General features: G+C 46.8%; 1 protein-coding gene across 1 annotated transcript in view; it reads left to right on the top strand.

Moving 5' to 3' along the window:
* The window catches only part of LOC123753536 (Na(+)/citrate cotransporter), a 127,751-nt gene that overhangs the window by 57,868 nt on the left and 55,374 nt on the right, over positions 1–14,509 (top strand). The window contains exon 3 of the mRNA XM_045735503.2: positions 932–1,062. Within this exon, the coding sequence (XP_045591459.2) occupies positions 932–1,062 (131 nt within the window). The remainder of the gene's footprint in view (positions 1–931; positions 1,063–14,509) is intronic.

The raw sequence follows: 14,509 nt of genomic DNA, 5'->3' as shown, positions 1-14,509 counted from the left end.
GAAAACACCGACCTTACCTAACCTACTTAGTATGTTAAGATAAGCATCTTATTGCTTCGTAATTACAATTATTACCTAACCTATAATAGGTATAGGTTAAGTAATAATTGTAATTACGAAGCAATAAGATGCTTATCGTAACATACTAAGTAGGTTAGGTAAGGTCGGTGTTTTCTATGAATCTTTTTAAGGGTATCTATTATGTTTAGTATATCACCTATGCACGTAGTTAATAAGTCAATATTGACTTTACGAATTTGCGAGAACGGGTTGTATAGTCAACACTTCGGATTCTGAATACAAAAATTTGTTAAAATTTTCCTAAGTGTTCTATGGAGTATTTTGGTTTCCAACAAAGTATATATTCGAGAATTTAGATATTTATTATCTTGATTGACTTTAATACTTCAATTAGTGGATTTAGGAAGTGGGTTCAGGAAGAAATTGTTAAGTAATATACAATATTCAGAGAGTATGAGCGGGGCTCCCTCGTGTTATGCACACAACCTGTCCTCTTAAAAAAAACGTAGCTTTTGACCGTTTACTCGTATGGCCGAATATGGACATAATTTGAAAATGGAAAAAAAAATAATATAAATTTGGGATTTTTTTTTTCAACAACAGTAAGTTAAGGGTCCTCTGATAGGTTAGGTGGGCAGGAAATTCTTATAAAGTTTCAAAACGTTATGAAAAACGTAAATGGAAAGAATCCTTTTCTAAGCTTGCAGAGTAAGCCGGACGACTCAAACAGAAAACGGAACAGAACGTCACTTTTGTGAGTCGATTTCATTTCAAATTACGTCCAAATTTGGCCATAGTGCCGCGCATACGAGCCAAAAGTGACGTTATTTTTAAGAGGCCGGGTTGATGCACCAACGACTGTGCCACTATACTTGGTGTGAAGTTGTTAAAATGTTTCTCTAATCACCAGGTCAATCACCACGCAGGCTGATGGCCGGCTTCATGTTAACAACCATGTTCTTGTCCATGTGGATCTCCAACACCGCCACCACGGCTATGATGGTGCCTATAGTGGACGCCATCCTGGTGGAGCTCTATGCGGTAAGTCTCAGTGCGGTTCTGTAGAGCTGACCATCCTGGGAGAGTTGTAGAGCATCAGTGAGGTCAGGTATGAAGCGAGGAGGAGGAGGCGCACGGCTCTCCTCGCCTTAAAGACATGTCATATAGACATGCTGCAGGGCCAGGGACCAGCAGCAACACGTGTGTCACACACAGGGACCAGCAGCAACACGTGTGTCACACAGGGACCAGCAACAACACGTGTGTCACACACAGGGACCAGCAGCAACACGTGTGTCACACAGGGACCAGCAGCAACACGTGTGTCACACACAGGGACCAGCAGCAACACGTGTGTCACACAGGGACCAGCAGCAACACGTGTGTCACACAGGGACCACCAACAACACGTGTGTCACACACAGGGACCAGCAGCAACACGTGTGTCACACAGGGACCAGCAGCAACACGTGTGTCACACACAGGGACCACCAACAACACGTGTGTCACACACAGGGACCAGCAGCAACACGTGTGTCACACACAGGGACCAGCAACAACACGTGTGTCACACACAGGGACCACCAACAACACGTGTGTCACACACAGGGACCAGCAGCAACACGTGTGTCACACAGGGACCAGCAGCAACACGTGTGTCACACACAGGGACCACCAACAACTCGTGTGTCACACACAGGGACCAGCAGCAACACGTGTGTCACACACAGGGACCAGCAACAACACGTGTGTCACACAGGGACCAGCAGCAACACGTGTGTCACACACAGGGACCAGCAGCAACACGTGTGTCACACACAGGGACCAGCAGCAACATGTGTGTCACACACAGGGACCAGCAGCAACACATGTGTCACACACAGGGACCAGCAACAACACGTGTGTCACACACAGGGATCACCAACAACACATGTGTCACACACCGGGACCAGCAGCAACACATGTGTCACACACAGGGATCACCAACAACACGTGTGTCACACACAGGGACCAGCAGCAACACATGTGTCACACACAGGGACCAGCAGCAACACGTGTGTCACACACAGGGACCAGCAACAACACGTGTGTCACACACAGGGACCACCAACAACACATGTGTCACAGGGACCAGCAGCAACACGTGTGTCACACAGGGACCAGCAACAACACGTGTGTCACACACAGGGACCACCAACAACACATGTGTCACAGGGACCAGCAGCAACACATGTGTCACACACAGGGACCAGCAGCAACACGTGTGTCACACACAGGGACCAGCAACAACACGTGTGTCACACACAGGGACCACCAACAACACGTGTGTCACACACAGGGACCACCAACAACACGTGTGTCACACACAGGGATCACCAACAACACGTGTGTCACACACAGGGACCAGCAGCAACACATGTGTCACACACAGGGACCAGCAACAACACGTGTGTCACACACAGGGACCACCAACAACACATGTGTCACAGGGACCAGCAGCAACACGTGTGTCACACACAGGGACCAGCAACAACACATGTGTCACAGGGACCAGCAACAACACATGTGTCACAGGGACCAGCAACAACACATGTGTCACAGGGACCAGCAGCAACACGTGTGTCACACAGGGACCAGCAGCAACACGTGTGTCACACAGGGACCAGCAGCAACACATGTGTCACACACAGGGACCACCAACAACACGTGTGTCACACACAGGGACCAGCAGCAACACATGTGTCACACACAAGGACCAGCAGCAACACATGTGTCACACACAAGGACCAGCAACAACACGTGTGTCACACACAGGGACCAGCAGCAACACATGTGTCACACACAGGGACCAGCAACAACACGTGTGTCACACACAGGGACCAGCAGCAACACGTGTGTCACACACAGGGACCAGCAACAACACGTGTGTCACACAGGGACCAGCAACAACACATGTGTCACACACAGGGACCAGCAGCAACACGTGTGTCACACAGGGACCAGCAGCAACACATGTGTCACACACAGGGACCAGCAGCAACACATGTGTCACACACAGGGACCAGCAGCAACACGTGTGTCACACACAGGGACCACCAACAACACGTGTGTCACACACAGGGACCACCAACAACACGTGTGTCACACACAGGGACCAGCAACAACACATGTGTCACAGGGACCAGCAGCAACACGTGTGTCACACAGGGACCAGCAACAACACGTGTGTCACACAGGGACCAGCAACAACACGTGTGTCACACAGGGACCAGCAACAACACGTGTGTCACACACAAGGACCAGCAACAACACGTGTGTCACACACAGGGACCAGCAACAACACGTGTGTCACACAGGGACCAGCAACAACACGTGTGTCACACAAAGGGACCAGCAGCAACACGTGTGTCACACACAGGGACCAGCAACAACACGTGTGTCACACAGGGACCAGCAACAACACATGTGTCACACACAGGGACCAGCAGCAACACGTGTGTCAAACAGGGACCAGCAGCAACACGTGTGTCACACACAGGGACCAGCAACAACACATGTGTCACAGGGACCAGCAGCAACACGTGTGTCACACAGGGACCAGCAGCAACACGTGTGTTACACACAGGGACCAGCAACAACACATGTGTCACAGGGACCAGCAGCAACACGTGTGTCACACACAGGGACCAGCAGCAACACGTGTGTCACACAGGGACCAGCAACAACACGTGTGTCACACACAGGGACCAGCAACAACACGTGTGTCACACACAGGGACCAGCAGCAACACATGTGTCACACAGGGACCAGCAACAACACGTGTGTCACACACAGGGACCAGCAGCAACACGTGTGTCACACAGGGACCAGCAACAACACGTGTGTCACACACATTTCAGCTCTGGAGAGAGTCACACGTTGTGTCCGTAGGGTCCGCGAATAACATCAATTATCTCGAGACATTGAAGGGTCACCGAGACAAGAAACATAGTTTTTTGTCACAGAAGTGTACGCAAACGCAGTGATCAAGTGTATAGTGAGCTCCTACAGCGGTAGAGCAATTAAGAAACAAAAATAAGGCCGAGTGGCAAGATCAGTGTGTACCGTTGGGTCAGCCTAGCCACCCAGCCTAGCAGGACCTACGTTTTGTTTTGCTGAGTAATGTGTTGTGAAGCGGTTTGTAGCATACTTAGTGATTGATCCCCCGAAGTGTGTGCACCGTTTAGGATCGTATGCTAAGTGCACATAGTGGTGACGACCAGTGAGGAAGATAGGAACGAATGTTACCAGGAGCACGTGGAGACAACAGTAGCACGTGGAGACAACATTGATACCAGAGAGAGGAGAGGGCAAGCGACCAACCCCGTCATAAGGACATCTCTTCAAACTCACCTAGGAGTGCTTGCTCGGGGTGAGCTGACGGTAGGTACCCCTCTCTAGGTCATCAATAAGGTGTACAGAGTGACTTAAAATACCTAATTTAAAGTAGGTCTCAATATCTCAAATATACAACTCCGTGGCTCACTTGGGTGGTACTTGGGTGGGGCTTGACACATGATACCCTGGTGACTGCTCACCATCTCACCCCACACCTTCCCACGCCTTACACTGCCCCAAGACACCCCCCTACCCCTCCCCCTATACACAAACACCCCCGCACCCAACACACACACACACACACACACACACGCACACGCACACGCACACACGCACACGCGCACACACGCACACGCACACGCACACACGCACACGCACGCACACAAAGACACACACGGACACACACACACGCACACACACACGCACATACAGACACACACACACACACACACACACACACACACACACACACACACACACACACACACACACACAGGTCAAGCGGGATGGTAAGACAACAGAATGAAGCTGGAGGAGAGGGACTGGACGAGTCATTCATGGAGATGATTGCTAAGGCATGGAAGGAAGTCAGTGGGGAATTGAAGGACCTGAGGGAAACTATATGTAAGCTGCAGATAGAACTAAGTGCAGCACAAGAGGAGATAAAAAGCCTAAAAACAGGCCCTCCTCAGACTCTGGCCCAGGGGACCAACCCCCAGGTGCCAGGAGATGTAGCTATGGCAGGGACCCCTACAATTGGCCCAACCTTTGCTGAAATGCTCAAGAGCCCAGGAGCAATGTCCACAGTCAAGGATGTTGTAATGAAAGCAGTAACCTCACAGGAGGCAGCTAGATGCACAAGCCAGCTAATGGAAAGGAAAAGAGCTGTATCAGTGGTAGGTGTCGAGGAACAAGAGGGCTCCACAAGGGAGGAAACGAGGACTAAAGACAAAGCTGCAGTGGCAGGGATATTAAAGGAGATAGGAATGGAAGGGGCTGAACGAGACATAGAACAGTTTTTCCGGATTGGCCAGTACAACAGAGACAAAAAAAGATTGATCAAGGTAGTATTCAAGAGCGAGGACATCAAAGAGGACATTCTAGTAAGGAAGAACAAACTGAGGCATGCAAGGAACTACAAAGAGGTATATGTTCAGAGGGACATGACCAGAGACGAGATAGTAAGGGCAGCAGATGCAAGGAAAAGGCGCAAGGAGAGGGAAGAGAGCCAGGGAACCTCAGCCTCCAACCCAGCAATCCCAGAGGGGAGTGGGGAACCCCAATCCAGCAACCCAGGAACCCCAGGGGGGAATGCAACACCCCAGTCCACCACCCAATAGGGCCCTCTCTACCCCCCAGCACAAACCCTTCCTTGCCCCTGCATAATGCCCATCATGAAACCCAAATCCTCCCCCTCCCCTTACCCCAAGTAGCCCCTGCTTTCCCAACCCCTGGTCTTCTCCCTGCCCCAAGCAGGCCTGAGCAAGACCAAAGCCCTCTATCCCCCACTCCACCTCCCTCCAAACCCCTGTCAACTACACCGCAGGAGGGCGTGCCCTCTCCCCAAGCAATCCCTGCTCCCTCACCCCCAGGACTTCTTCCTGACCCAAGCAGGCCTGAGGAAGACCTAAGCCCTCCACCCCCCACCCCACCTCCCCCTGAACCCCTGGCAACTACCTCACAGGAGGAGGAGCCTACCCAAGTAGCAAGGACCATAGAACAACCTCCTACACTTGTAGGGAGTGTGGGTGAAATTGGATATAAGAAAGTGAGCTTCAAGGTAATGTACTCAAACATTGATGGGATTACCAATAAAGCAAGTGAACTGGCAGAAAGGGTGCAAGAAGAAAACCCTGATGTAATAGGACTAACAGAAACAAAATTGTCAGGAGTCATAACAGATGCTGTGTTTCCAAAGGACTACTATATAGTAAGGAAAGAGAGGGAAGGGAGAGGAGGTGGAGGAGTGGCCCTGCTGATAAGGAAGGACTGGAGTTTTGATGAGATGGAAATTCCGGGCTGTGACGGATTCAGAGATTACATAACAGGAACTATAACAATGGGTGGACCTAAGATAATAGTGACAGTCATTTACAACCCTCCCCTAAATGACAGAAGACCTAGACAGGAGTTTGATAGGAACAACATGGCAACTATTAATATAATAGAGAGAGCAGCTTCAGTTGCCTGCAGGAATGGCTCAAGACTCTTAATCATGGGTGATTTCAACCATGGAAAGATAGACTGGGAGAATGGGGACCCACATGGTGGTGCAGATACGTGGCGAGCTAAACTCTTGGAAGTGGCAACAAGGAATTTTCTGAGCCAGCATGTCAAGGAACCCACAAGAATGAGAGGCAATGATGAACCAGCTAGACTCGACTTAATATTCACCCTAAATGAGTCAGAAATAAGGGAAGTCAAAGTTGAAGCCCCCATAGGAATGAGTGACCACAGTGTACTGACCTTTGAGTACTTGGTGGAGGTAGGGATAACCTATCCAAGGATGGGAGTGGAGGGGAAAAGACTGAATTACCGAAGAGGAAAATATGACGAGATGAGGAACTTCCTAATGGGAATACCATGGGAAACAGAACTTAGAGACAAGAATGTGCAGGTCATGATGGATATTGTCACCCAAAAGTGCCAGGAAGCTGCAGACAGGTTTATCCCCGTCCAAAAGGAGAAAAACGAAAAACAACAGAAAAACCCATGGTTCAACCAGGAATGTAAGGTAGCGAAACAACTGAGTAAAAGAACATGGAGAAACTACAGAAATAACAGAACACCAGAGAGCAGGGAGAGGTACCAGAGGGCCAGAAATGAGTACATCAGAGTGAGGAGGGAAGCAGAGAGACAGTTTGAAAATGACATCGCGAGTAAAGCCAAGACCCAACCAAAGCTGCTCCACAGCCATATCAGGAGGAAAACAGCAGTGAAGGAACAAGTGATGAAGCTGCGGAAAGGGGAGAACAGATACACAGAGAATGACAAGGAGGTGTGTGAAGAACTCAACAAGAGATTCCAGGAGGTCTTCACAATAGAACAAGGAGAAGCCCCTGCACTAAATGAGGAGGCGGCAACCTTGGAAACCTTGGAGGAATTTGACCTCACCAGTGATGAGGTCAAAAGGTGTCTGCTGGAGCTAGATGTGACAAAGGCTGTTGGGCCTGATAGAATCTCACCATGGATACTAAAGGAAGGTGCAGAAGCACTAAGTGTGCCACTCTCTATGGTGTATAACAGGTCACTGGAAACAGGAGACTTACCAGAAAGTTGGAAGACAGCTAACGTGGTCCCAATATACAAAAAGGGTGACAGGCATGAGGCACTGAATTACAGGCCAGTTTCCTTAACTTGTATACCATGCAAGGTGCTGGAGAAGATCGTGAGGAAAAGGCTCGTAGAGCATCTGGAGGGAAATAACTTTGTAACGCACCACCAACATGGGTTCAGAGATGGTAAATCGTGCCTCACAGGGTTAATAGAATTTTATGACCAGGCAACGAAAATTAGGCAGGAAAGAGAAGGGTGGGCCGACTGCATTTTCCTGGATTGCCAAAAAGCCTTCGACACAGTACCCCATAAAAGGCTGTTAAAAAAGTTGGAGAAACAGGCAGGAGTAAAAGGGAAGGTGCTCCAGTGGATAAGGGAGTACTTAAGCAACAGGAAACAGCGAGTAACGGTGAGGGGGAAGACATCAGAGTGGCGAGATGTCACCAGCGGAGTCCCACAGGGCTCAGTACTTGGACCCATCCTGTTTCTAATATATGTGAACGATCTTCCAGAGGGTATAGACTCATTCCTCTCGATGTTTGCTGATGATGCAAAAATTATGAGAAGAATCAAGACGGATGAAGATAGACAGAGACTACAGGATGACCTGGATAAACTGGAGGAATGGTCTAGAAAATGGCTGCTGAAGTTCAACTCTGGAAAGTGTAAGGTGATGAAATTAGGCGAAGGGAGCAGGAGGCTGAACACAAGGTATCATCTGGGAGGGGAAATCCTGCAAGAATCAAATAGAGAGAAGGATCTGGGGGTTGATATCACACCGAACCTGTCCCCAGAGGCCCACATCAAAAGAATATCATCAGCGGCATATGCTAGACTGGCCAACATAAGAACTGCCTTCAGAAACTTGTGTAAGGAATCTTTCAGAACCCTGTATACCACTTATGTAAGACCAATCCTGGAGTATGCAGCTCCAGCCTGGAGTCCATACCTAGTTAAACACAAGACAAAGTTAGAGAAGATTCAGCGGTATGCCACCAGGCTCGTCCCGGAACTGAGAAGATTGAGCTACGAGGAAAGGCTAAAGGAGCTGAACCTCACATCCCTGGAAAACAGAAGAGTAAGGGGAGACTTGATAACCACCTACAAAATTCTCAGGGGAATTGACAGGGTGGACAAAGACAAACTCTTCAGCACGGGTGGGACACGAACAAGGGGACACAGGTGGAAACTTAGTACCCAGATGAGCCACAGAGACGTTAGAAAGAATTTTTTCAGTGTCAGAGTAGTTAATAAATGGAATGCACTAGGAAGTGATGTGGTGGAGGCTGACTCCATACACAGTTTCAAATGTAGGTATGATAGAGCCCAGTAGGCTCAGGAATCTGTACACCAGTTGATTGACAGTTGAGAGGCGGGACCAAAGAGCCAAAGCTCAACCCCCGCAAGCACAATTAGGTGAGTACAATTAGGTGAGTACACAGGGACCAGCAACAACACATGTGTCACACACAGGGATCACCAACAACACGTGTGTCACACACAGGGACCAGCAACAACACATGTGTCACACACAGATGTCATGTTCACAGAAAATGGTACCATCCGTTTTCTATGTGCGGCGGCTGAGACGCCAGAGACAGAAGGTAAACAAGAGCGTACAGGACGCCAGCCAAGCTTGGTAGCTACTAGTCATGTAATCATATTGTGTTGTGTACGAAACGACGCATTGATGTGTACAAAACCTGATGTTTTGGTTACGAAACGACGCTTCGTGCTACAAAATTCATCACACTGAACTGACTGCTGTAACAACTGCTGTACCAACTGCTGCACCAACTGCTGTACCAACTGCTGCTGTACCAACTGCTGCTGTACCAACTGCTGCTGTGCCAACTGCTGTGCTGCTGCTGTGCCAACTGCTGTACCAACTGCTGTGAGTAGGAACAACACATGTACACAAGGGCTAGGTAAGAAGTCAGTTGCTGCTATATTGTGCACTGCTGTGAACTTTTGCATTAAAATGCTTGTGTGCTTTGCAAAATTAAAGTAATTACAGTGAATTCTTGACTAACATATACAGTGCAGTAAGTGTTTAATATTCTGAGGAACATTTAAGTGATAAGTTACATTTATTCAGTAAAAATGGCAAATATACCTCAGTTTCCTGCATTTGATCCTGACTGTGACCAGACAAACCTGTCACAGAGGTGGGTCAAATGGCTTAAAAAGTTTGAAAATTTGTTGATAGTTTCTGACATCAAAAGTGCTGAAAGAAAGCGTGCCTTTCTACTTCATTATGCAGGTGATAGAGTTTGTGACATCTTTGACACACTGAAAGACACTGGTGGTGCCAAAGATTATGACACTGCCAAAGCCAAACTAACAGAGCATTTCAAACCAAGGCAAAATACTGCAATGGAAATTATGCATTTCAGGAGAGCAAAACAACTCTCTAATGAAACTGTGGATCAATACCACACACGTCTGCAGGGTTTAGCAGCCCATTGTGAGTTTGCTGATGTTGACAAAGAAATCAAACAGCAAATAATTGAAACATGCACATCTACACGTCTCCGTCGAAGAGCTCTAGAACTTGTTGATGATGAAAGTTCTCTTACCAAGATACTGGATATGCTCGTCGAATGGAAGATGCTGCACGTGATGCTCGTGTCATGGAGTGCAGTGCTAATAACGGTTTTGCCACTGTTACTAACAGTGATGAGGTACGTAAGGTTCAGGGAGGACACCGTGATCAAAGAAGATATCATGGCAAACCTAACAGTAAATTTAGCCGAGAACCACGTCACAACTGGGGTCAAGGAACAAGGCTCAAGCAGTCACAACGACCCACATCAGAGGGTGTCAACAATAAATGTTACAATTGTGGAGGAGACTACCCACACCAAGGTAATGTTTGTCCTGCTCAAGGTAAGAAGTGCTATGAGTGTGGAAAACTAGGTCATTTTGGTGCTATGTGTCGTTCCGCACTAAAGAAACCACAGTCAATGAATAAAAGCACTGTACGAGGATCAGGTCATAGGGGTCGAGGTGGTAAACACAATATTGCACCTCATATCCAGAATGTTAATAATGTACAAGACAACATTTCATTACAACCAGTCTCAGATGACAGTGAATGTGATTATACTTATGGAGTACAAGCAATCACAGAATGGAATGATCTTCCAAACAACCCAGAGACATGTGTATACATTGCTGGTATTTGTCTCAAAGTTCTCATTGACACTGGATCAAACATTGACACCATTGCTGAGTGCCACTATGAAAAATTTAAAAAACAGTTCCCAAAGCTTGAGAACTATAATGGCAAAGCCACTGCCTATGCTTCAAAGGTAGCCTTGCCAGTGATTGGAACTTTCACTGCAGAGATTAAGTCAAAGAATGCAATGCTCATTACTACATTCCATATTGTTAGGAATGCAAAGGAGTCTTTACTCAGTTACAAGACTTCAACCAAATTGGGGCTACTTCAGCTTTCTAATGCTGTAGCAGTGGAATCTGCAAACAATGTTGATGGTATTGTTCCTGAATTTTCTGATCGATTTAAATCCATAGGTTGTTATACTGATAGCAAAGTACATCTGCATATCAACCCAGATGTAATTCCAGTTGCCCAACCACATCGCCGACAACCATTCCATACTCGCAAGAAAGTCGATGCCGAACTGGATAGGCTCATAGAACTAGATATCATTGAACCAGTAACAGGCCCAACACCATGGGTAAGCCCAATTGTCACTCCACCAAAGCCGAAGAATCCAGATGAGATACGCATTTGTGTGGACATGCGTGTTCCCAACAAGGCAATAATGCGTGAACGCCATCCTACACCTACTGTAGATGATATGATCTACCGCTTGAATGGTGCAACTGTATTCAGCAAGTAAGATTTAAACAAGGGCTATCATCAGCTTGAACTTGATGATGAGAGTCGCTTCATCACAACGTTTACGACACATCGAGGTCTGTATAGGTACAAGCGCCTGAGTTTTGGTATTAACAGTGCTGCCGAGGTATTCCAGCACATCATCAGCCAGGTATTGCAAGATATACCTAATGCTGACAACATGTCTGATGACATCATTGTTTATGGCCGTACCCAAGCTGAACACGACAAAGCTCTTCGTGCAACATTGCAACGCTTACGAGAAAAGAATTTGACGCTAAGCCGAGCAAAGTGTGAGTTCAATCAACATAAAATTGAATTCTTTGGACATGTACTTAGTGACAAAGGTCTGTCTCCAGATCCTAAGAAAGTTGCAGATATCAAGAATGCTGCACCTCCTTCAACGTCCACTGAAGTACATAGTTTTCTGGGAATGGCAAACTACTGTTCTCGCTTCATTCCAGATTTTGCTACCATTACGAAGCCTCTACGTGAGCTCCTGAAGAAAAATGCATCATGGTACTGGAGCGATATCGAGCAAAATGCATTTGATGCTGTGAAAGATGCACTAGTAGAGAATGCGACTGCTGCATACTTTGATCCATCAATGGACACTGAGTTAACGGTGGATGCTAGTCCTGTTGGATTAGGTGCTGTTTTAGCCCAACACAAACCTGGTCAACCAGATTCCAGAGTAGTAATTGCCTACGCCAGCCGTTCTCTCACAGATGTTGAGCAACGATACAGTCAGACAGAGAAGGAAGCTCTTGCTCTTGTATGGGGCTGTGAACACTTCAATGTGTATCTGCTTGGTGCGCCCTTCACCACGATGGTCACTGACCACAAACCGTTGGAGACCATCTTCAATAATCCAAAGTCCAAACCACCAGCTCGCATTGAGAGATGGGCTCTTCGTCTGCAACCATACAACTTTACGGTGAAATACAAGCCGGGTGCAGGCAATCCCGCTGATTACATCAGTCGACATCCTGCCAACAGTTTCACCATCACCAAGCATCAGCAAGTTGCCGAGGAATATGTACACTCTGTAACCTGTGATGCAGTCCCTAAGGCTCTTACTCTTGATGAAATCCGTACTGCAACCCTAGAGGACCCAACTCTGCAAGCAACAGTGGATGCATTGAATAAGAAAAAGTTTCCACGCATCCCACCCTCAGGAGTTGACCAAGATGCATTCAAAGCACTTGAACGCATCCAGACAGAATTAAGTGTTACGCAACAACGCGACACTGTGCTGCGAGGTACTCGTATCGTGATTCCAGCTGTTCTCCAGCAACGTGCTCTGAAGCTTGCACATCAAGGACACCAAGGTCTTGTTAGGACCAAACAGCTGCTACGAGAAAAGGTGTGGTTTCCTGGCATTGATCGTCAAGCAAAGGATATGCATGATGCCTGTGTCCCTTGCCAAGCTGCAGTGGATACTTCAAGACCAACACCTCTACAACCTTCACCACTACCTGCTGCACCATGGACGGAAGTATCGATGGACTTCTGCGGACCACTACCAACTGGAGAGTACTTGATGGTAGTCATTGATGATCACTCACGTTATCCAGAAGTAGAAATCATCAATTCCACATCTGCAAAGGCCGTCATCCCGAAACTTGACAAGATCTTTTCAAACTTTGGCATTCCCGAAGTTGTCAAGACAGACAATGGACCGCCATTCAATGGACAAGACTTCGTCAACTTTGCTGAGCATATTGGATTCAAACACCGCCGTGTGATGCCACTACATCCTCAAGCAAATGGAGAAGTTGAGAGATTCATGCAACCTCTCATGAAAGCGGTACGCTGTGCTCATGCCGAAGGACGATCCTGGAAACAAGCTATGTATGCTTTTCTCAGGAACTACCGTGCAACACCACATGGAACACTGGGCAAGTCGCCTGGCGAACTTTTATTTGGACGTCCTATGAGAATCGCACTACCCGTCATGCCAGCCGAGGTAACGGATAAACGTCTCGCTCAGAAGGATGCACTAGCCAAGGGCAAAATGAAAATTGCTCATGATCAACGTGCAAAGGAACAGTTCATAAAGGTTGGTGACACTGTTCTCGTTAAAAAGAAAAAAGAGGGAAAGTTAGATATGCCGTATGATACAAAACCATATAAAGTGATTAGTGTAAAAGGAACTATGGTAACAGCTAGTAATAGAGATCATAGTATAACACGTAATATGGCCTATTTCAAAGTGATTCCAACTAGTGTAGAAAATGATGAAGTGCAAAGTCGTGCAAAAGAAAAAGAAAAAAATAGTTATAACCCGACAAACAATTCATCAAGGGATGTTATTGCATTTAAGGACTCTCGTCCTAAACGTCATGTTAAACGCCCTACACGATTTGATGATTAATTGTGTTCCTATGTAATGCAAAATATTTACTTATTGTGCTAAACTAAATTTAATATTGTTTGAATAATGCAGATATCTCATTCAATATTTTGTAACTTTGTATTACAGTTTCTTTCATGTTTGTTTAACATTGCATATGTATTTTTAACATTGAAATCCTTTGTGGAAAAGATTAAGTTGTTTAAATTCTTTGTGTGCTTAATTAATGTTAAATGTATGTAGTATCTCTTGATATGTTAATAACTTACTTTGTGTCAATAACTTTGCTTTGTGCTACAAGCATGGTAGACATCCTGTATTCATTCTTTTTAAAGAAAAGGAGGGATGTCATGTTCACAGAAAATGGTAACATCCGTTTTCTATGTGCGGCGGCTGAGACGCCAGAGACAGAAGGTAAACAAGAGCGTACAGGACGCCCGCCAAGCTTGGTAGCTACTAGTCATGTAATCATATTAAGTATTAAAGTCAGTAACCAAGTCATGACTTTACATCAACCCTACAACCAAGACTTCCTCAGTAACACACAAACACCACAACAGGGATCACCAACAACACGTGTGTCACACACAGGGATCACCAACAACACCATC

Source organism: Procambarus clarkii, chromosome 44 (genome assembly GCF_040958095.1).
Source record: "Procambarus clarkii isolate CNS0578487 chromosome 44, FALCON_Pclarkii_2.0, whole genome shotgun sequence".
Taxonomy (NCBI): domain Eukaryota; kingdom Metazoa; phylum Arthropoda; class Malacostraca; order Decapoda; family Cambaridae; genus Procambarus; species Procambarus clarkii.
The sequence above is the reverse complement of the archived record's forward strand: the minus strand, read 5'-3'. Positions and strand labels throughout refer to the sequence as shown.